The following is a 22,714-nucleotide window of genomic DNA, read 5'->3' as shown; positions in this document are numbered from 1 at the left end:
ACACACCATCTTTTTCCATCAAACTACTGATTCTTTCCAAATTATTGTTTCTCGAGCCGTCTTCATCGCTGATGGGTTTGTAATTGCTGGGTATATCCTTCCAACCTTTTTGAACAAGTATATGATGTTTGCAATTGTGACAAGTTGTGACTTTAAGAAAGGTTTGTTCTGCCCTGGTTCCCTTGGGAAGAGATGAAGAGATGTTGTAAACCTGGTGCCGAGGTGTCTGCTCCATGGAAAACAGAGGAAGTAGCTTGGGTTTTTAAAAAAATTAGACAAAAAAAAAATAGGTGGGTGGAGTCAGGTTAACACAGACCCGGGTTTTAGCTTTTGCTGTCAGTTGTTAAAATTGGGGTTTGAAGCAGCTAGATACTGCTCTCTCTCTGCTGCTGCAAAATGGTTGAGTTCGCTCTGAGCTGCTAGATTCATTCTTTCAATGTTTCCTTTCTCCTGGACTGGGTATAACTGTGATCAAATCTGTTTTACTGAATTTGCCTTTGCCAAGGTTGTGTTTATGAGATGCTGCTACATTGGAACCACTGATTACATTCCCTACATTGTGAAAACAGGCCCTTCGGCCCAACAAGTCCACATCGACCCTCTGAAGTGTAACCCACCCAGACTCATTTCCCTGCCACAGAAAGCAGCTGAGATCAAAACATAATGTTTTCCAAGGAGGAGTTAGATATAGTTCTTAGGGCTAAAGGGATCAAAGTGTATGGAGAGAAAGTGGGAACAGGGGACTCAGTTGGGTGATCAGCCAGGACCAGGTTGCTGGACAGCGTGAATGGTCTACCCAAGCTCCTATGTTCTAGGTGGGGTGGCACAGTGGTTCAGTGTTTTGCACTGCTGAATTCAAAGTGTCAGGGACCCAGGATCGATTCCAGCCTCAGGTGACTGTGTGGAGTTGGCACATTCTTCCCATGTCTGTGTGCCTTTCTCCTGGGTGCTCCAGTTTCCTCCCACAGTACAAAAATGTGCAGGTTAGGTGGGTTAGACATGGTAAATGCAGGGTTACCGGGATAGGGTAGGGGGATGGAGATGGGAGTGGGTGGGAATGTCGGTGTGGACTCAATGGATCAAATTGCCTGCTTCCGTACTGAAGGAATTCTATGGAAGTGAAAAGCACCCACCTCTCTTGACCAGCTGTGTCCCAAAGCTGAAGGTGTATCCTCTGTCCCCTTCCTGTGTTACCATCTGGGCCAGTGGGTTTGTAAACCTATTAAAAAAAATTAAAATTCCCTTAAAAACAAACTTAGGTTACAACAGCGAAGCAGTAAGCACATTAACTAGCTTGTAATGAGGTCAGAGGTTAAACATAGCCAATCTTTGTCCAAATGTCAGCTCATTTAAGTTGACTTTTTTGTCTTCAGAATAAAAGGGTGTTCACAACATTACATTACTTTTGCAAAACAAAAAGTTTCAAGGTCAATATTTGTTTATGTGGGGCACCGATAGGTGTGAAGTATGCATGTGGGCTATATTTGATAATGTACAGTGGTGAATTGGTGGGATTCTTTCCAACATTCTTATAAAGCAAAGGTGTTCTACAAAACATACAAATTCATTCGAATATATTTTGCTGCATCTGGTCTGGTCTAAAGTGAGAGAGGCCCTATCGCTGAGCAGGATATTCCCCATCTTTATCGTCAGTCACAACTTCAAAATCACAACCAACCACACAACCAGGATGGATAAACGTAACTTCAGACTTTCCTCATTTAAGATGCAATACTGCAGATGCTGGCAACCTGAAATAAAAGCAGAAAGTGCTGGAGAAACTCAGCAGGTTGGGAGGTATCTGTGAAAAAAGAAGCTCTGTTAATGTTTCGCATCTCTTCTTTGGAATTGAAAAGGAGCTGGAAAATGGTGGGGGCTTTATTCATTCATGGGAGGAGTGCATCGCTGGCTAGGCCAGTATGTATTGACCAATCCTAATTACCCAGAGAGCAGTTAAGAGTCAACCACATTGCTGTGGGTCTGGAGTCATAGTTAGATCAAAACAAGTAAGGATGGCAGTTTCCTTCCCTAAAGAATATTAGTGAACCAGACGGTTTTTCCAACAATTAATGGTCATTATTAGATTCTTAATTCCAGACTTTGTTTTTAAAAATTGAATTCCACCATCTGCCATGGCAGGATTCGAACCCAGGTCCCCAGAACATTACCTGGGTCTCTGGATTAACAGTCCAATGATAATACCACTGTTCCAGGTTTGAAAAAAGTACTGACTGTGAGAATAAGTGGCTACAATAAAAAGTCAGAGATAATGGAAATAATGCAGTAACAAGAAAGAATTAAGCAGTTACAAGTCAGCAAAAACAGCTCTCAGTGTAATCAGACAATAATTCGCTGTGTGAAATCAAGACAGACAACTATTAAACCACAAAGAAAGTCAATTTCTTTAATGATAGCACTTCAAACTGCAGAGCAGAAAATACTAGAGACAGCACTGCAGCCATTAGCTGAATCACATGCTATTGCCCACACAAATCAAAACAGTCCCATTCTATTTGGTTTGGACTGGTTGGATTGAAGGGTCAGTTTCCATGCTGTATGACCCTATGACTTATTGCAGACTCTGGGCATTTAGGAATGGGCAATAATTGCTGGACTAACAAGACCTTGGTCCATGCACCTGAAACTACAGTATTCATTCTCCTTTTATAAATGAATAGGGGTGTTAGTCTCCATATCTCTCTTTCCCCACAGCCCATTAAGCCATCAAAAGGACAGTCTGAAATCTCTTTAGATTGGATACACAGGAGCCCAGTTACTAGAATGAAGTGTTGAAGTTTCACTTACTTTTGAGTTTTTATTTCAGACTGGATGTGTAATGTGTAAAAAGTAATGCGTGATGTAATGCTGAACAAAAAAAAAGCTCAGCATCTATGTTGCATTATGATTTCGTTGGTACTTCAAAAGATGTGATTCATCTGAAGGGAAGGAACAGCCAAGGCTGACTCAGTTTTCACCCACGCCCTTATTTCAGATTCAGGCAATTCCTGCAGGGTCACTGGACAGGTGACAACTGAGAGACTCCTGGTTCATTTGCCTCTCCCCTAGATTTGGGGCTGCTTGTACATGCCCACAGTGGAAGTGCCTCTGAGCCAGTCCAGCTTACTTTAGAGTTGGGACATAACACATCTGAACAGATTAAGTAAAAAATAAAATAAAATCCACCTGCCTCCTCGTGAATGGCACAGATCAACTAAGGCATAGCCTCCCTCAGCTGTTCAGGCACATCATGTGCTTAATAAGGAAATCAGACATGGGTATATCCCATCTACTCTTTCCCCAACAATGGACTCTGCTTATGAGTATGATGGGTTCTGAATGGTTATATCAGACTCAAAACCTGAACTGTTTCTCTCTCCAAGATGCTTCCAGACCTGTTGAGTTTCTCCAGCACCTTCTGTTTTCATTTAAAGTCTGATAGCAGACTGCGAATGTAACTGGTGGGCGCTCACTCTATCACCTCTCTTCAAATACGTCCACAAGACCATTAGTTTCTAATAAAAGGACTTGTGCTAAGGGTTGTTAGCCACTTCCACTTGGGCCCAGCATTTCTGGCAAGGTAACGAGTGCTCCACTTTCATTGTAGCACCAATAACCCTCAATTGAGGAGGAGTAGAATTGGCAGCAGTACTTTCTGTTTAGAATATAAAATAACAGAAATATAAGCAGATGGCAAAGTAGTCCTGCAAACCTGCTCCACCATTTTAAATGATTATGTTGTAAAAAGAGCAGCTAACAGAGAGAGCAAGTAACAGAAGGGGCCAATAGACAAAGTTGGACAGACATAGACATGCCTTGCAGATAAATGCACAAGAGAATGTGTACAATAATCTCAAAGACACAAATAAGATCAAGCAATCTAAAAACACCATGAAGTGATGGCCCCTTTAAAGACGTTTCTAGGGAAAACCCTGAATGGATTATTCACCCACATAATCTTCCAGTTCCAAATGCTACAAATAATTTCCTTTACACAGGATGGACAGACCAGTATTTGTTGTCCATGACCCAAGTGCCTGGAATGGAGTAGCTAGACTGGTCAGAGGGTAGTTAAGAGTCAACCTCATTGTTTACAAGTCTGGAGTCTCGCATAGGTCTAACCAGGCAAAGACGGCAGATTTCCTAATCAGTGAGCCAGACTTGTACAATTGTAAACATTTTCAGTCAGCTTTCGTAGTTCTCCACTGTGGTCAGCCAGTCTGATGGCTGCAATCATCCCATCACTCAAGACAAAGATTTTAAAACAGAAAAGAAGGCAGATACATTTTTTTGGCATCACTATTAAAGGTTTTCTTTAAATACTTGTAGGGTGGGCGACACTGTCAAGAAGGTTATGTCTGTGATCAATGGTGATGATAAGATGAGAACATTTAACTGAGAGAAACTAATGAGCCAGCAAACATGAGGAAACTATATTAACATCTGTAGATGGACTTTGTTAACCATGAGCTGATCAGAGACTTAATTTTGATGGTATTAACTAATTTATCCCCAACGTGCTGGCAATACATTAAAATGAGTCTGAGGTAATCAACACTCAATTTAAACCAAAAGCCATCCAATAGGCAACCACGTGGAAAATAATGTCAAACATGAGACCAATTATTGTACATCGTTTAGCATATAAGGTTGCCACTTAAAAAGTGCGAATAAATCTGAAGTAGCCTGCTCAGGTTTGAGGAAGGTACAATGGTTTTGTGACCAAGTAAAATTCAGGGCACTAATTCGGACACAGCAATAAAAGGACATTAGTTCCATTTTGAACAGTTTCCACCAGAGAGAGCTGGGCAGAAGGAAAACAGCAGGACTTGACAGTGATGTCTGACAATAGTTTTAACTGGAACAAAACACCACAGTCTGGGTTCTCACACAATGTTTAAACTACCCCTCAGTACTTCCCAAATTTTTGCCAGTGTTGACCCCATTTTAAATGACCCAAATTGAATTGTTTTTAAGGGAGCTGTGGTTCAGGAGGTACTGATTTTTTACAATTTTAAACAAATTTTATACAATTGGAACAAACTCATCAGACCTCAGCAAATTTCCATCCAACAACATTTTTTCAGGCATCCAGCCTACACTATTTTCCGCCCCTCTTGCAGCTCACTCAAACCTAGAGAACTCATTATGTCAAAGGAAGCCAGACTCCACACTGGCCGAAATAACAAGAGAATCACACACTTCAGCTCTTGGTTCACACTTCAATGCACTTCAAATGCTCATCCAATTAGATGTTTCTTTTAAATTTAAGCGTTTCTGCCTCTCTCACCTCTTCAGAATATAAGTACCAGAACATCACCACCCTCAAATGTGAAAACGATTCTCAATTAGCTTCTAATACTTCTGCAAATTACTTCAAATTTATGCCCCTTGGTTACTTTTCATATTAAAAGGAAATACATTATTCTGGGACCTACACTTATCCACGCTGTCCAGGCACCATCTTCTTTTACACCCCAACTAAATCTCCCATTAGCCTATGTTTCAAAGTAACAATCCAGGCTATCTAATCTTTCCTTATTGTTACAATTTTCCATTCAAGGCAACTTCCTCACCATTTCACTCTCACATGTGATATTTTTATTCCGTAATGCTTCAAACAGAATTGTACATGGAACCAATCAACTAGAAAATCAGAGCACATCAAATTTAAAGCAATGTTTCTGGGCCAAAGAATTGTGGGAAAAGTGATACACTAACAAAACAGGCCAATACATCCTGATTCAACAGAACTTGTTCTCAGGTAGCTCATGAACTACAGCAAATGCCTTTCGAGTGAGCTTTTGACTTATTAGGGATTGCATCTTTTTGACAGCAGATTTCACAGTGCTACAAGACTGCAGCTGTCAAGGCAATGACATGATCTTAATTGAGGTATTCATCAAAATGTACACTGCATGATTACAAGTTTCAAAGACGAAAACCTCTTATAATTAGGCCATCTGGAAAACCAGTTCGCGCATAGATCACATTACAGCTAATGGAGACAAAACTTCACTCCTAATGGATTGGGAGCAGCACTGTGAGCCACACATGGAGATGGATCAGCAGGGTCCAATAGCCATTGGCAAAGCTATTGTTAATGGTTTCAAAAAAAAATGGATGGAACCATGAAGAGAGATGCCAACCCACCAGGTAAAACAACAGAACATCACTGAACTGCAAATGGAAACTTATTTATTCAGCAACCAAACCCGAAGCCTTTAGTTCAGAGAATATCATTTGTAGAACATGTCCAAATTCCTGAACCCCATTAAGAAAACATTAATTTGATTTGGGTGAAGGTATTAGAAGTTCAACTCAGACTATGTTATCAGGCATCTGAATTAGCAAAACAGGCTACATTGGGGTGGGGTGGGCAGTATCTTGTACTTTAACATTTGTATTCACAAATCCAAATCTGGAGAGAAACCTCAAAAGGTGTCGCAATAGTTCAGTATTTCTCAACAGGAAGCACTGAAGCAAAGCCCTTGACTTCCCTGCGCTAATGACATGAGAATATAACATCCACTGGACCTGCGGTTCCTTTGACAAAGGCCAGCACATTTGCAGATCATCCAGATTTCATTGGGGGAAATCAACTTCAGTTCTCAGCCACTTCTGCAATCTACCACAATTTTAAAAAAAGTTAAACCTTCTCCTTAAAACTGAGCAGAGGATATTCAGCATTCGCTGTGGTGAAGGTCATTTGACTTTACTCAATTGTCAGCTTGGACAGTTTGCTTTGGCTGTCATTTGGCCCCAGTGCACAGGCAGGAGCTGCTCTGTTTAATTGGTAGAAAGGGCTAATTATAGAAAGCATTCTTCTGTACCAATGTACCAAAACGGAGCAGTCATTACATAAACATAAATGTATTATTCAACATAACAAACTAGACTAATATCCGGAAACGAATGTAGCACAAATCTACGAGTTGCCCTAACTCCTGCACCACTAGTCAGATCCCAATGGGAACACATTCTGTAGACTTCATCCAGCTTCAAGATGATGTACAGTCATTTTAGGGTTATTTTCTCCATCTTGGATTTGCAATGTGAATGCTTAATTACCTGGAATATCTTTCATCTACCACCAACTCACACAAAAATACTCTAACCAATTAATGACAAAGGGCTGCTTTAGTGCAGTGGCCGTGTCCCTACCTCTGGACCAGGGGGATCCAACTTCAAGTCCCATCTGCTCCAGAGGTGCATAGGATCATCTCTGAATATGTTGATCAGGAAAATGATGCAGATTTCGTATAACAAACTAAGAAAAGGTTTGTCTTTATCAGTTTTAGAGAGAAAAATAATTTTCCTGAAGTTGTGATGTGGTAGGTGCAGGAGAAGCTCCCACAGGACAAATATCTCTTGTCCAGCTCCCAAATCATGGTCACATAATGGAGTAGCGTTAGTCACTGGAACAGGGAAAGCAGAAGGGAGGTTGGGGTGATGGAAGATTTTCAAACAACTGCAGGATAGCTGCTGTCATGTAGTACTAACAGAGCTCTCTGCATGAAGCAGACTCACATCATCTCATTGACATGACTCAGGACCAGACAAAATGATAGCAAACAGGTAAGGCTTTGTCATATTTTCCACAATCATTTGTGGTTGAGAGTCATTTTGGATTTCTAAAGAATTTGCCTTTACACAATTGTACTCAAACTTCAAAACCAAGACATGTCACTATCTAAAAACCTTGAAGATCCACAATGCCTCAGAGAATAATATTATTTTGACAGTATCTCAACTATTCTATTCCTCAAATCACTAACTTGTGAAATATGAAATCATCACATCCACAGAGCAGAGGAAAACACATGAATTTTAAACTGGGAATAAGCAAGGTTGCAAATCACAATAATTCCAACAGATGGAGCTGTACACCAGCATTCACTAAATAGGCTGGAGCAAAAAATCACCGTGTGTCGGTTACTGTAGGTACCAAGCCAGAGGAAAACTAATCCCCATTCCATCCATCATTAACTAAGCAACAATGGTGAACATCTTTTTTATTCCTTTCAGTTGTTTCGTGGCATTAACAAGGTAAGTCTTCCCCAAGACAAGTCAGTGGAGCTTTATCCAACAAAACTTGCTGCTGGGGCACAACATGTGACATTAGAACTAGTTACCAAAAGCTAATTCAGAGTGGCAGTCTTAAGGCACACCTTAAAGGAAAGTATGAAGTCATGGGTCACTTCAGAGGTCTAAGATCTAAACTGCTGTGGAGACGTCTCAAATGATGAAGTGATGAAAATCTGGGATGCAGAAGATGTCAGAATTGAAGGAACAAAGAGATTGTAGAAGGTTACTGAGGCTGGAGAGAGTTAGAGACAATGAACTGTCCAAACATAGGGAGATTTGAAAATTTTAGAAATTGAAGCATTGGTGGACTGATCAGGAGGCAAGGAAGGTCAACAAATCCAGGGATGATGGGGGAAGGAGGATTTAAGGAGAGTCTGGACATGGACAGAGTTTTGGATGATTCCAGCCTGGATAAATAATGCACAGCAACGCAGAGTATAGAAAGGGAAGCATAATGTTGTTGTTGTACAAAACTACAGAAAGTAAGAGGAGGCAATGGCCCAGCGGTATTATCACTGGACAGTTAATGTCCTGGGGACTTGGGTTTGAATCACACCATGGCAGATGGTGGAATTTGAATTCAATAAAAATGTGCAATTAAGTGTCTAATGATGACCTCTAATCCAATCTTGATTGTTGGAAAAGCCCATTTGGTTCACTAATGCCCTTTAGGGAAGGAAACTGCCATCCTTACCTGGTCTGGCCTACATGTGACTCCAGGCCCACAGCAATGTGGTTGACTTTTAACTGCCCTCTGTGATGGGCAATAAATGCTGGCCTAGTCAGTGATGCCCTCATCCCTTGAATGAATTTTGAACAACTTTCAGCCTCTATCCTGGGGTATAGATCTCAATTTTTCTAAAGTTAGACTTTTATTAAAGTAGGAACTTTTTTTTAATGAAGTTAAATTAATTTTCAAAGCAATTCACATTTCTAATTTTCCATACATGGTGGCATTGGATTTGAGTTATCACTGTACAGTCCTTTTGAAAAAAAAGTCCCACCTTCACATTGAGAATACGCATCATTGTGTTGTGCGGCACCGCCCTTATGCTAAATGGGACTGACTTCAAACAGATCTAGTAACTCATCCATGAGGTGCTGTGGGCCATCAACAGCAGCAGAATTGTCTCCAGTATAATATATAAACTCATAGCCTGACATATCCCCCACTGAACCATTACCATCAAGCCAGGGGACCAACCCTGGCTCAATGCAGAGTGCAGGTATATATCAGGCATACCTAAAAATAAGGTGTCGACTTGGTGAAGCTACAAAATAGGACTACTTACATGTCAAATAATAAAAGCCGCAAGTGTTGGAGCTAAGCAATCCCACAACCAGAGGGTCAGATCTAAGCTCTGCAGTCCTGCCACATCATTCATGAATGGTGGTGGACAATTAAACCACTCACTGGAGGAGGACGTGGCACAAATACCCCCACCCACAAAGTACAAAAGAAGTGCTGAGTGGATGATCCATCTTGGCCTCCTCCAGTGGTCCCTAGCATTACAGATTCTATCTTCAGCTAATTTGATGTGCTCCACATGAAGCAGTTGAAAGCAATGGATGTTGCAAAGGCTTCAGGTCCCAACAACATTCCAACATTGAAGACTTGTGCTTTGGAACTTGCTACAACCCTAGACAACTCATCCAGAACAGCTCCAACACTGGCATGTGCCAAACAATCTGGAAAATTGCCCAGGTATTATCTATATGCAAAAAACAGGACAAATTCACCTCAGTCAATTCATGTCCCATCAGTTTATTCTTAATTATCTGTGAAGTAATGAAAGGGGTCATCACCTCTACAATAAAGTGATACATGCTTAGCAATAACCTGATCATTGACATTCAGTTTGGGTTCTGCCAGGGACACTCTACTCCTGACCATTGTATAGCCTTGGTTCAAACATCGACAAAAAGAGCTGAACTTCAGTGACTTTTCATCAAGGTTGTACTTGACAGAGTGTTTCATTGACTGGAGTCAATGGAATTCAGGAAGAAGACTCTCCGCTGGTTCAGGTCTGATCCAGTACAGAGGAAGACGGGCAGTCATCTCAGCTACAGGGCACCTCTGCAGGAGTTCCTCAGGGTAGTGTTCTAGGCCCAATCATCTCCAGCTGCTTCACCAATGACCTTCCCTTCATCATGAAGTCAGAAGTGGAGATGCTCGCTAATGATTACACAAAGTTCAACATCATTCACGATCCTCAGACGCTGAAGCAATCCACTCCAAAATACAACACGATCCAGGCTTGGACTGACAAGTAGCCAGTAACATTAACACCACAAGTGCCAGGCAATGACAATTTTCAACAAGAGAGAATTTAACAATCATCCTTCAACATTCAATAGCACTTCCATTGCTGAATTTCTTGCCACACCATTATCCTGGGAGTTACCATGGACCAGAAAGGATTGGACTAGCTACATAGAATACTGTGACTACAACAGCAGGCCACAGGCTAGAAACCCTGAGGAATGAGGCTTATGCCTGAAACATTGGTTCTCCTGCTCCTCAGATGCTGCCTGACCAGTTGAACTTTTCCAGCACCACACTCTCGACTCTAATTAGATCACATATGTTAATACAGTTTAATAAGGCAACAGAGAGGATTGATGAGGGCAGTGCAATAAATGATGTGTACGCGGACTTATTAAAGGTGCCTGATAAAGAGCTCAATATAAGCTTGCCAACAAAGTTGAAACCTCTGGAATAAAAGTGACAGTGACACTTTTACCAAATTATCTGAGTAGTTGCGAACATGCAGAAAACAGATGCACATAAGCAATAGGCCCTCAAGCTGTTCTGGTCTTGCCCTGAATTCACTTTCCTATCTTTTGTCCTTAATTCTCAATTCCCATTTAGTTTAAGAATCTGTCTATTCCACGACCCAGCTTGTACTGCTCAGAAATGCAGGCCTTCACAAGATTCACAAGCTTTGGAAGAAAGTCCTCATTTCCACCTTTAATGGAAACCCTGAATTTTGAAATCATGTCCCAGCAGTTCTAGATTTCCCCAGTAAGGGGCAATATCCTGTCAGCATCTTCTTGGTCAAGCTTCTTTAGAATTGTAAATGTCTCAATACAGGTAGCTCAACCTCAATACAGGCTCAGTCTGCTCACCTTTGAAGATGGTCCCTTCAGCCCAGGAATCAATCGAGTGAACAGTCCCTGAACGTCCGCCAATGCAAGTATCTCCTTATGCAAGGAGAACCAGAACTGTACTCAGCATCGAAGGTGGGTTGCACTGATGCCCTGGAGAGCTGTAGAAAGACTTTCCTAAGTTTATACTCCATCCTCCTCATAATCAGTAACAACATGTCATGTGCCTTCTTGGTCACTTACTCTATCAGAGGAACCTTTTGGTCTTCATGTGGGAAGATACCCAGAGCCATCTGCACTGAAACATTCTGTAAATTGTATCACTTTAAGCACTATCTTGCTTTACTGTTCTCCTTGCCCAAGTACATAACCTCACATTTTCCCAAGTTCCTTTTCTCTGTCCACTCACAAACTATCGATATCCCTTTGCACCTTCTATATGACTTGCTTTCCTGCCCACTTTGAAACAGGTTGGCTCAAAACACAGTCAGACCTCTCCTCCGAATCACTAACATAGATCATAAATAGTTGAGGCTTCCACATTGATCCCTGTAGCACTTTAGTTAGTTTGCCAAATGCCCATTTACCCAAGTCATTTTTAAAAGAAATTAATAAATAAGGTATCCAAGCCTCTAACCATGTTAATAAATTACTTTTAACAGCATGAGTTCTCATCTTGTACAGTTAACAATATAAGGCACTTTATTGATCACTGTTTGAAATCCAAATGCAGTAGATCTACAGGTTCCCCTTTGTTTATCTTGTTAGTTACATCATGAATTAACTGTAATAGTGGTAGATATAAAAACGAAGAGATACTATAAAATAAAGCATTAATTTCAAAAAGAGGAACAGGAGCAGAGAGGACGGGGTATATCTGCACAAGTTGCTCAAAGATGGACAATCAGTTTCAGAAAGTTCTTTTCAACTTTCCCTTACTGTACTTGTTGACTATCTGTCTCGTGCCAGTAGTTAGCCGTAGATGGAGTTTACCAGTGGCTTTGGGCTGCATTCACAAGCAACCTGACTCCAAGAAGACACAGTCCCGAAGAGCCGAGTGCCACCACCGGCCTCACACCATCCCCGGGCTCAGTTTCAGAAAATCTTTAAAAAGGCACATGCAGTCCCAAGCTTCGACAATTAAGGCGTGGAAGATAACAAAAAAAAACTTTATAACTGGTTTGGTCGCAAAGGCAAATTAATTTAGGTACACAGTGTGAGGAGATACCATGATCAGAAAGAGGTACTCAACAAGAGCAAAGACTTTTTGAATTTCTAGGACAAATTGCTCTTCAGCAAGTTGCCCTCTGCATCTAAACAAGTTATCCCTTGACTGGGACAGTGTCCAATTCATTACTGTACTTCAGGAAAGGTGGCAAGGCTTTGTGGAAGGTGCAGCAAAGTAGAGGAATAGGAACAAGGGAACACAGGGAACTTGGGATGCTTGTCCACAGATAACTGAAAGCAGCAACAAATGTTAATAGTGTGGCCAAAGCAGCATATGGGGACCCTTGCCTTTATCAGTTCTAGATTATAAGAGCAGGGAGGTCATGTTGAAGCTGGATAGAACTTTGCTTGGGCCACAGCTGGAGCACTGTATGCAGCTCTAGTCACCATTCGATAGGAAGGATCTGATTGCACTGGGGCAGGGGGCAGCAGGGTGCAGAGGAGATACAACAACATGTTGCCTGGGGTGGAACGGTTTATCTGGGAAGAGAATCTGGTTAGGGCTCAGGCTGGTTTATTCAGACCAGAGGATGCTGAAAGGAGACCTGACTGAAGTGTTCAGATTGAAGGGCATGGACAGGGTGGGTAGGAAGCAGTTGCTCCTCTTAGTTAAAAACCCAATAACAGTGGGGCATCATCTTAACGGTGAAGGGCAGAAAGTTTAGAGGAGATTTGAGGGAACATTTGTTTTACCTAGAGGATGGTGGGGGCCTGGAATCACTGCCTGGGAGGGCAGTTCAAGTGGAAAACCTCACAATCTTTAAAAAGTACTGCGATGAGCACTTGAAATGTAATAACATTGGAGGCTATGCTGGAACTTGGGACAAATTTAGATTTAAGAGTAATTTTTTTTGTCAGTGCAAACGTGATTGGCTAAAGGGCCTGTTGTGTACTGAAGGATTCTGTGAATACGACATTCAGTTCAGTGCACAGATTGGAATAAGTGAGGCTGCTTTCCTTTGATAAGTTTGAGAGGCATTTTGGTGGAAGTGCTCAAAATCAGGAGTTGTCTGGACAAAGGAGATAGTGAGAAACTGTTCCCACTAACAGAGAGCTGAGAACACAAAGGTAAGGAGATTGGTAAAAGAACTGTCGGCAACAACTAGGGTAACTCTCTACACGTGTGGTTAAAAACTGTTATGCACTGCCTAAAGGGTGTGGAGGCAGATTCAAAGGGAACTGGATAAGCATCTATTAATGAACGCTGAACCTTTACAAGAGAATAGTTTGTTGAAATGCACCTTTATCTCAAACTAAAGCAGAGAAGTCAGTTAAACACTTTAGCTTGGAGACATGCCCATGCGAGCTGGTTGCTACGGGGGAGTGAAATTCATACAGAAACACTTGAAGTGACAGGTATCAGTTTCACCATCATTTCACAGCATCTCAGAAAAAATAAGGACAGCTTCTTTTTGAGACAGAAATGCTAGAGCTTCTGCTGTGGAAAACGAGGAGGAACTGTCTCTGTGTTAACAAGCAAGCAAGGTGCTTGGTGAGATTTCGCTTTCCCCTCAGACAGGAACATAGCAGACAGGACTACAGGAGGTTTAAGAAACAAGGAATCACCTAGATGTAGTCTTGCCAACAGTATTCATATTTAGCAAAGCTCAGACAGAGTGGAGTAAATGTTGAGGGACACAAGAAGTTTCGACCTGACGTAGCCGGAAGAAATGTATGCCTGCTGAGGCACTGAGACTAACTGGGGGAATGTCCCTGTAAATCCCATACAGCTGCTGCAAATACAGCACTCAGTAAAAAGGGTTTGTAAGACAACATAGGTTTGTTAATATAAAACTTACATTTCACACTAGTTTAAAGCATTAGTTGCCTGTTAATTACTATTTAATTTGTGTTGATTTTCATTTGTTACAGTAAAAGTCTTGAAACATGAAATCGTTGTTGGTCGGTGGGAAACTGATCTCTTCAGAATTTGTTGGTCTACCCGGGATCATGACACGTTGGAAAGAAAAAGAATTGCAGAATTACAGGGCAAGGGTGAAGGAGTAGGAGGAGCTAAATGCACTTGCAGAGAATCAGTACAGGTTCAATGGGCTGAATGGCCACTTTCTGTGCTGTAACCGTTCAGCATTCCACTAAATTGCACTTATGTTTCTCTTCTCTACTGTAGGTCCTGGAGGCTCATTATATGGCAGGAAATTTACAACACACCAACTTCAATGCTTGATCCATAAGAACTGAAGGTCCCCTCCCTCCTCCATTGCCGGGAACCAGCTCAGACATGTAAAACTGCTGAGGGTTCATTTGATTCTGTGATAGCACACTGAAAGTGGGTTCAAATCCCATGCCAGAACTTTATCGCATAATCCAAGCTAGCATTTCAGTGCAGCACACAGCGAGTGCTGTATTGTTAGAAATGGCATCTTTCAAATGAAATTAGAAACACCACAACACTATTCAAAGAGAAGGGAGCCCTCCCTGATGTTTTGGACAACAGTTAACCCTGAAACCGACACAAGAGCAAACAAATATGTCACTAATTGCTTTGCTGTTGATTGGGGTTGTCTAATATAAATTGACTCATGTGATCAATGATAATTTGTCTAAAAAATAGATAATCTGGTCAAAAGTTCTTTGTGACATCTTTGGGCATATTAAAGACTGGTCTTTGAGCTGAGGAAAAATGGCTTCTTCTACATTTTGTTTTTGGCATCTCACATCTTACAAAGCTTACATCTCTTCCTGCGTTCAAACCAAAATTTTCAATTTGTGCTTTTTATCATTTCAAGTTTACAAACAAGTGCTCAACCCATTCAATTTGACCTGATTTATTGTAGTCACATGTACCTAAGTACAGTGAAAAGTTTTGTTTTGCGAGCCATACAGCCAGATCACAGCAAACAAGAACATACAGATCATAGGATGTGGAGACAGAGCGAGGCATACAGTGTTACACTGCACAGGAGGGGCGCAAAGCAAGATCAACGTTATTTGAAGTTAGAGAGGTCCATTCAGCGGTTGAATAACAGCAGGGAAGAAGCTGTTCTTGAACCTGTTGGCACATGCATTCCAGCTTCGTATCTTCTGACTGACGGAAGAGATTTGAAGAGAGTATTACCGGGGTGGGAGGGATCTTTGATAATGCTGGCAGCCTTTAAGCAACAACAAGAAATGTAAATGGAGTCCATGGGTGGGAGGTTGGCCTCTGTGATATTCTGGGTCATGCGCACACCTTCTGTGGTTTCTTACGGTCCTGGGCAGAGCACTTGCCATATGCACACAGATAGAATGCTTCAAGTAAGCAATTAAATCAAGCAATGCTAGATGTTAACTGGCTGGAAAAATGAATCAAATCTACATCTCGAAGGAGAGGATAGCAAATATTTGGGAACATACTGTGGGTCAAACTATAGCACATGGACTGCAGTAGTTCAAGGAGGTCGATCACCACCATCTGCTCAAGGAAACTAGGGATGGGCAATAAATGCTGGCCCAGTCAGCGATGCCCATGGCCCGTGAGCAAATCAGAAATAAGGACATTCAACAATGACCAGGAAAAGCGAAGTACAACTTAAGGGCAAACTAACATAATTTATTACAGGATATATTCACCTTCATGCCTCCATTAGATTTGAAGCAAATTTTACCTGGGCCAGCATGACATGGTTTTATGGGATTACAAAGTGGTGATCAGTAAGGTACAGTTAAACATATGTGGAAGGCAATGTGTTTGGTACGTGCAGTCTCCTTCTGTTTTGCTGCAAGACACGCTGAACCAGGTCTTAAAACAATAAGTAGAGAGTACATGGATGCATTGAGCAAATTCAGTGCCAGCAACACTTTCACAGAGCAACGGCATTGGCCTGAGCTTCTTAAACACTACCTCTACCCAGAGAGCCACATCCTGAACAATGAATTTATACAAGTTAAAAAGACACTGAATTAAAACTTTTAATCTTTGCACTCACCAGGATAGTCACAAAAGGTTCAAACTTCAAAGGTAATCTAATCTAAGCTAAAGTAACAACAATTTAGACATGAATGAGAACAAGGGTACTGATGCAACATAAATTGTTCTTCTCTTGGATATTTAATACTCCTGCATTTATCTTGATGAGTACAAGGTTAAAAGCTATGATATCCTCTTTTCTTTTTCCCTAGCAATACCCAAGTTCTAGGTTACCAAGTTGACACCACAGTGATTTGACACCTGTCTGATCTGACCTCTCACCTAGTTAGGTATGAGGTAAAATGGTAGTCTTTTGCTTAGAAGCATACCCATGACTCATAAGACCGCATGCATCAAAGATTTTGAAGCAGTTACTGCATTGGAATATGCAATGATTCTAACAAGGTGAGCCAGGTGGACCTCATAGAATAGGAATTCCCTGACTGGATTAGATTAACATCCCCAATGAGGGAGCCCAGGCTGACAGGTAAGAACAAGAGTGGCAGGAAGTGCCAGCAACACTTTCACAGAGCAACGGCATTGGCCTGAGCTGAGAACTGGGTCTTAGGGATCAGTTTCAAGGATTCTCCACGTGTAAATAGAGGATGACTTGGTGATGGGATACCAACCACTGTGGAATTATTTCAGTGGCAACGAGAGCAAAGCACATTCCTGAAGAAATTCGCTTGCAGCAGTCATCTTTGAGTTGAGGGTAACCATTTCTGGCATCATGCTGTTATTTGGGAAGCTTGAATAATTTGATCCTGTTGAAGACTGGGCCCAGAATGTGAAAGGAATTAGTTATTTTTTTCCAGGCAAATGACATTGGGGCAGATGAAAAGAAATGAGCAAATCTCCCGACAGCTTGTGGACCAGCAGCTTTTTTGTTCTTGGGAGCTTGACCTTCCCTGAGGCATCATATACCAAAACATTTCAAAAGTTGATGGATTTAGTTAAGGAATATTACAACCCCAAGGCTCCTCTAATTCTGAGTTGCTATTGGTTTTACACTCAATTTGAGAATCAGACAAATCCTTATCGGGATTTTTGACTATGTTAAGACAACTGGCAGAGGCATATGTCTTTGGTTAAATCTTTGACGAGATGCCGAGAGACCGTTTGGTATGTGGGATTAATGATGTAACCATGCAAAAGCGCTACTAGCTGAAACCCAACTGGACTTCAAACAGGTACTAAACTGGCTTTATCATTGGAAAATGGAGAACATAAGTTGCAGGGTATTTTGATGGAAATAGACACTCTTGCCAGTCTGACTGAGTTTGGGGAACACCACTTGAGTGAAGGCAATTGCATAGCCTCACTCAGGACACACCCTGAACAGAGGGACTCTTGGTCAGTCCACAGCAAAACCCCAAAACAAAGCTGAGCCTTAGCCAAATGGTAAAATTTTTGTCTGGATCCGGCCAGCAAGACACTAGTTGCTACCGATATGTGGATTCGAGACAGAAAAGGAATCCCATTGGACCTTAATTGAGTAAGAGAACTCAGAGGCCAGTATCCAGGAGAGTACACACATTGAAAACGCCACCTCCCTCTGGTTTGGAACAGTTAAATTGCTTGGATCATTCAACCAATCAAAATAAACTCTGGCGAAATGATCACCCAGTTCTAATGGAATTCGATACCAGTGCAGCCTTTTCAGTGATTACAGAACCAACCTTTAACAAAATTCACTCTGGACTCCAACACTGAAGTTCCACCAATATCTTACAGCTGAAAGATTGTAATAATAACAGGCCCCAAAACCCCTGATAAATCTATTTAAAGAGGACAAGTCTGTGGCACCCATAGCTTCAGGCTGAATTTAGCAGTGGACTCTCATACTAAATCTGTATAATTACAAGTTGGAACACTGTCCGGGAGGTCAAGTAGCAAATGTGAATGCCTTGAGCAACCTTCCACTGGCATATGCACCAAAAATGGTACCACCACAGGAAGAGTTGGTAATGGCTGCAAATTTTCTGGCTATGCTTCCAGCCACAGCTGACAATATCAGAGTTTGGGTGCAGAAAACTCCAGTCCAGGCAAAATTGAAACAGCTGGTGGTGATGGGGGAAACCAAAGGGCCATCACTACCAGAACTGAAACCTTGTTGGACCCAGACAGACCAGATCCCAGGGGAGCACAGCATATCATTATAGGGAGCAAGAGTGATTGTCCCGAGCAAAGGTCACCTCCAGATCCTGGCTGATCTCCAACAGGGTCATCCAGAGGTTTCCAAAATGAAGATGTTGGCAAGAAGTTATCTCTGGTGGCCAGGATTGGATGTAGAGATAGCTGTGTTAGTGGGCAGTGCCCAGAATGCCAACAAGGTCAAAAATTACTGCCTGCAGCACCCACCTCCCCGTTCATAGGAATGTCCAGATAAACCCTGGACTCAGTTACATGTTGACAATGTAGGTCCTTTCATGGTCTCGGTGCTCTTAGTCATTGTGGGCACCGCTGAAAATGGTTGGACATGCAGGGAGTCATTCATTCATCAAACACAGGATCAACAATAGAAAAACTGCACCATCTTTTGCAGTACACGGACTCTCAGAAGTGTTCTTCACAAATAACAGGCCATCGTTTACCAGCAGGGAATCTGAATATTTCCTAAAATCAAATGGCATTCAACAATAAAGGACAGCTCCATACCATCCATTATCCAATAGTCTGGCAAACAGAGCAGTCTAAATTTTGAAGGCAGGCTTAAAGAAACAGCCTGCAGCTTCACTAGACTGTCCTGGTTCCTATTTGATTATAGGACCACCCTTCATGCAACTATAGGGATAGCTCCAACAGAGTTGCTAATGGGGAGAAGCTTCTGCACCAGGTTAAATCTGATCTTCTTGGACCTGGGGTTGGCAGGGGCGGTGAAATAGCATCACGAGCACCAATGCCAGACACAGGATTCTGCTAAGTGAAAGACAGTTTACTTCAGGGATGAGGTTTGGTGTAGGAATCAAACATTGCTGGAAAAGGCAGTATTTATTGTCCTGGAGATAGAATACCCTCTACCAACTCAGCAATAAGAGATAGCCACTTGACAGTCCACCATAGCAGGTAAACTGATGAATTTCTATGTGAATCACATCCTAGCCACAGCTAGCTAAACAGCAGCTGCGTCGACTAATCATTTATTGTCGAGGTTCAGGCTTCAATTGAGGAAGAATGAAACTTGCATTTATGTAGCACCCATTGTGATCAGGGCTTTTGACCAGATATTCAAAGCCTCGTCCATCAGAGAACCCACACCCAGCTCTACCTTCCCTTCCTGACAGGCTTCCAGAAGATGTCACTTGACAATGGAGATCAGGAATTTTGTTCAACATTTCCTAGCTTATGTTGGTGATCATTGAAGCAAAATATCATATTAACCTGTCTACTGGCTAGCTAAAGTTAAAAATGTGCTAAAATTAAACAATGTCCCATTCATTAGAAATTTGATATTTGAAGCCTCATTTTGAACAACTGTACAAATGAGTCACATAAAACTGTCCAGAGGGAGGGGGAAAAATCTACTCTAGGGCACTGTGGAGCTTCTAGAATACTTGCAGAGAAATTCATTCCTGGCTATACATCTTTTACAAACTCAATATGCAGCTCAGGAAAGCTGCAATGAATTTGTAACCTCACCCATCCATAACTGTCTTTTGTGGCTCTTCCCCTCCTATTGACAATCTAGGAGGAATCAAATCAATTTGATAAATGACTTTCTAAAGGGTTGTGGTCTTGGTATTCAATCATAATAAGGGAGGCAGAGATTAACAGGAACTTAATATTCAACAGCAGCAATCAATGGAAAGTCTAATTCTTGTCCATCAATTGAAACTTGCCACCTCGTTCAAACCAGTAGCAAGTCAACTCAGTTTTTCACAAGTTTTAGCGACTTGTAGTATTTCTTTTCGAATCAGTGCCTAACGGAGATTTGCATTATCGGCCCAATGGGTGGGGCAGAAGTCATGTGTAATAGTAAATAGTAAATAGTAAATACTTTTATCAACAAGATGATTGTTTCCAGGAAGGCAATACTGTGTGATCAAAAGGTCTCATATCTATGTACATTGCAGTGATGGATAATACAAGTGCTATGCGGGGTAGCGTGCATCAAACAGAATTCAATGGGGGCAGTGTACTTCCTGCACTGTACCAATGTATCTCCTCCAAAACTATGATCTGTCAAATCCCATTGACGCGTATCTCAAAGTCCCACCAGCCTCCCCTCTGCCACTGTCACCAGTCCTTCTGTCTCCACTGGCTCTCAATCTTCACAAAACTTCACAGCTTGTGTTTCTTTCAGTGTATTCCCTCACGTCTGTCTTACCCCCTCCAACATGAAGTACTGAAACATCAGAACCCTGATGCTCAAGTTTCCTGCCTTTGGATAATGGCAAGATGAAAACCAGCTGATCAGCGGGAAAAAATGGGCATCTTCAAAAACAAAATGAGACGAGTGGGTTCAGAACCAAGTTCTCCAGGAGAGTGAATGAGCCACATAAACCACTCCGAGTTTACAAATATCCATCAGAGTGCTCGGAACATGGCTCAACTGGCCACTTGGAGAACTCGAGCCACTCAGCAGCTTTGTTTGCCTGGTCAACAAGGAAGCATTCTACCTTACCTTGCTAACAATTGCTTCTCAGGGTTGGAGCTGATTGATGAGAAATATCAATCTATTCCTCGGCCTCAGAAATCACAGAGCTGGCGGCACTCGGTCTTTGGTTGCAGAAATTGCGGTGCAGAGAACGTATACCCAAGTAAAGCCTGGAATTATTTTTGGGTCAGCGAAGTAATAGATGGACTGGGTGGGTCGCCTTGGGAGGAAGAACTGGACAGGCGGGTTCGCTGGGGTTGAGAAGAGTAAAAGAAAACTTGATTGAAATGTATATGTTCCCGAGGGGTCTTGACAAGATTGCCGTGGAAAGGGTGTTCGCTCACTACGTTGAGCCTGAAACTTAGGTTGTCTGGTTAAAAACAAAGGTTCGTCTGTTTAAACAGAGGTGAGACAAAATCATTTTGGACAAAGTGGCACAAGTCTTTTGAACGTTCTTCCTGAAAAGGCGGTAGAGGCAGAGTCTTTGTTCTTAAGGCAGAGGTAGACAAATTCCTGGTAAAGAAGGGTGATCGTTTCTCGGGGTAGCTCGAATGAGGATTTCAGGCTGCAGTTAGATCAGCTGGGATCTTATTAAATGGTAGGTCAAGCTGGAGGAGCTATTCCTGCTTCTCTGCCTTACACTCTTACAGGGTAGTGCTTAAAATCTAGCTTACAGCTAGAAGAAATTTATAATCATGTACTGAACAGGAACATAAAACACAAGTTACAGTGTACAAGCACAAAACCTAACACAAAAAGCTTGCTTTCAAAACATCAAAGCTCACAAAAGGCTTTGTATCCCCAGAAGGCACTAAAATGCTCGTTTATTACGGTTGTTGCAAAGACAGTGGTACGGGAACCATCAGTCTCCAGCTTCAAATTTACTCACCACCCTCTTTTCTCTGAAGTCAATGCCAACTGTGGTGATGAACTTGGAGTTGAATTTGGCATCAGTGTATTGATAGAGGAAGCTGGTTTTCCCGACTCCTGAATCTCCCAGGGCTAGGAATTTGATGAGGTAATCGTAGTCTCCATCAGACATAGTGAAAACTTAACGCTGACCTGCAATGAAGAAAAGGATGGTTGGACAGAGACATTGACTCAAACAAAAAAGGTGACCAGGCTTTCTTCCTACCTGCCCATACCAACCACCTCTTCAAAATACAGAGCAACATCGATTATCAAGGTGGATGGGGAGTAATTTGCTCAGAAGGAAGCCATACTGAACATGATCATGTAAAAAAGCATGTTTACAGAGTTTTTATTTCGTTCAATTGATAAAATGTGTACAAACACTGAATATCGCTTAAAAATTCATTCAATTTTACAAATAAAATCACTTCTTGGCTAAATTTTGTCTGAATTCTGAAATTTTTGCTGACATTTTTCTTGGTTTTGTCCCAGTCCTCGCCGACAGCCGTGATCTTTCTGCTCGGTGTTGTCCTGCCGTCTGGACTAACCAAGTGTTGTCCCTCCCTCCTCAGTGACCGCCGAGTCCTTAGACAGAGAGAGGCGCAAAGTACAGGGGGGACACGACAGAAAGGGAAGATGTTTTCACTGACTTCAGTTTCCATCCTCTCATCAATTTTTTTAAGAGGGTAATGTTTTCCTCATGTTTCCCCCTGCCGTCTTTTCACCATCCCTCCAGACCTACCCCTCTCTGAGGATGAAATATCAGTCCTCAGCAGAGGCCTCATCTTCATTCCCCTACGCTCTCGGATTAACGAGTTCAACATGCGGCGAGACATCGAACAATTCTTCCGCCGCCTTCGCCTCCGTGCCTACTTCTT

General features: G+C 42.0%; 1 protein-coding gene across 7 annotated transcripts in view; it reads right to left on the bottom strand.

Annotated features, from left to right (window-relative positions):
• Positions 1-22,714, bottom strand: part of rab27a (RAB27A, member RAS oncogene family) — a 131,126-nt gene that overhangs the window by 15,834 nt on the left and 92,578 nt on the right. For all 7 annotated transcript variants that reach the window (XM_043677507.1, XM_043677508.1, XM_043677504.1 and 4 more), the window contains 2 exons: positions 21,814-21,986; positions 1,134-1,219 (listed from right to left, as the gene is read on the bottom strand). In XM_043677507.1, the coding sequence (XP_043533442.1) occupies positions 1,134-1,219; positions 21,814-21,966 (239 nt within the window). In that variant the 5' untranslated portion in view covers positions 21,967-21,986. The remainder of the gene's footprint in view (positions 1-1,133; positions 1,220-21,813; positions 21,987-22,714) is intronic.

The sequence above is a fragment of the Chiloscyllium plagiosum genome, chromosome 36 (genome assembly GCF_004010195.1).
Source record: "Chiloscyllium plagiosum isolate BGI_BamShark_2017 chromosome 36, ASM401019v2, whole genome shotgun sequence".
Classification (NCBI taxonomy): domain Eukaryota; kingdom Metazoa; phylum Chordata; class Chondrichthyes; order Orectolobiformes; family Hemiscylliidae; genus Chiloscyllium; species Chiloscyllium plagiosum.
The sequence above is the reverse complement of the archived record's forward strand: the minus strand, read 5'-3'. Positions and strand labels throughout refer to the sequence as shown.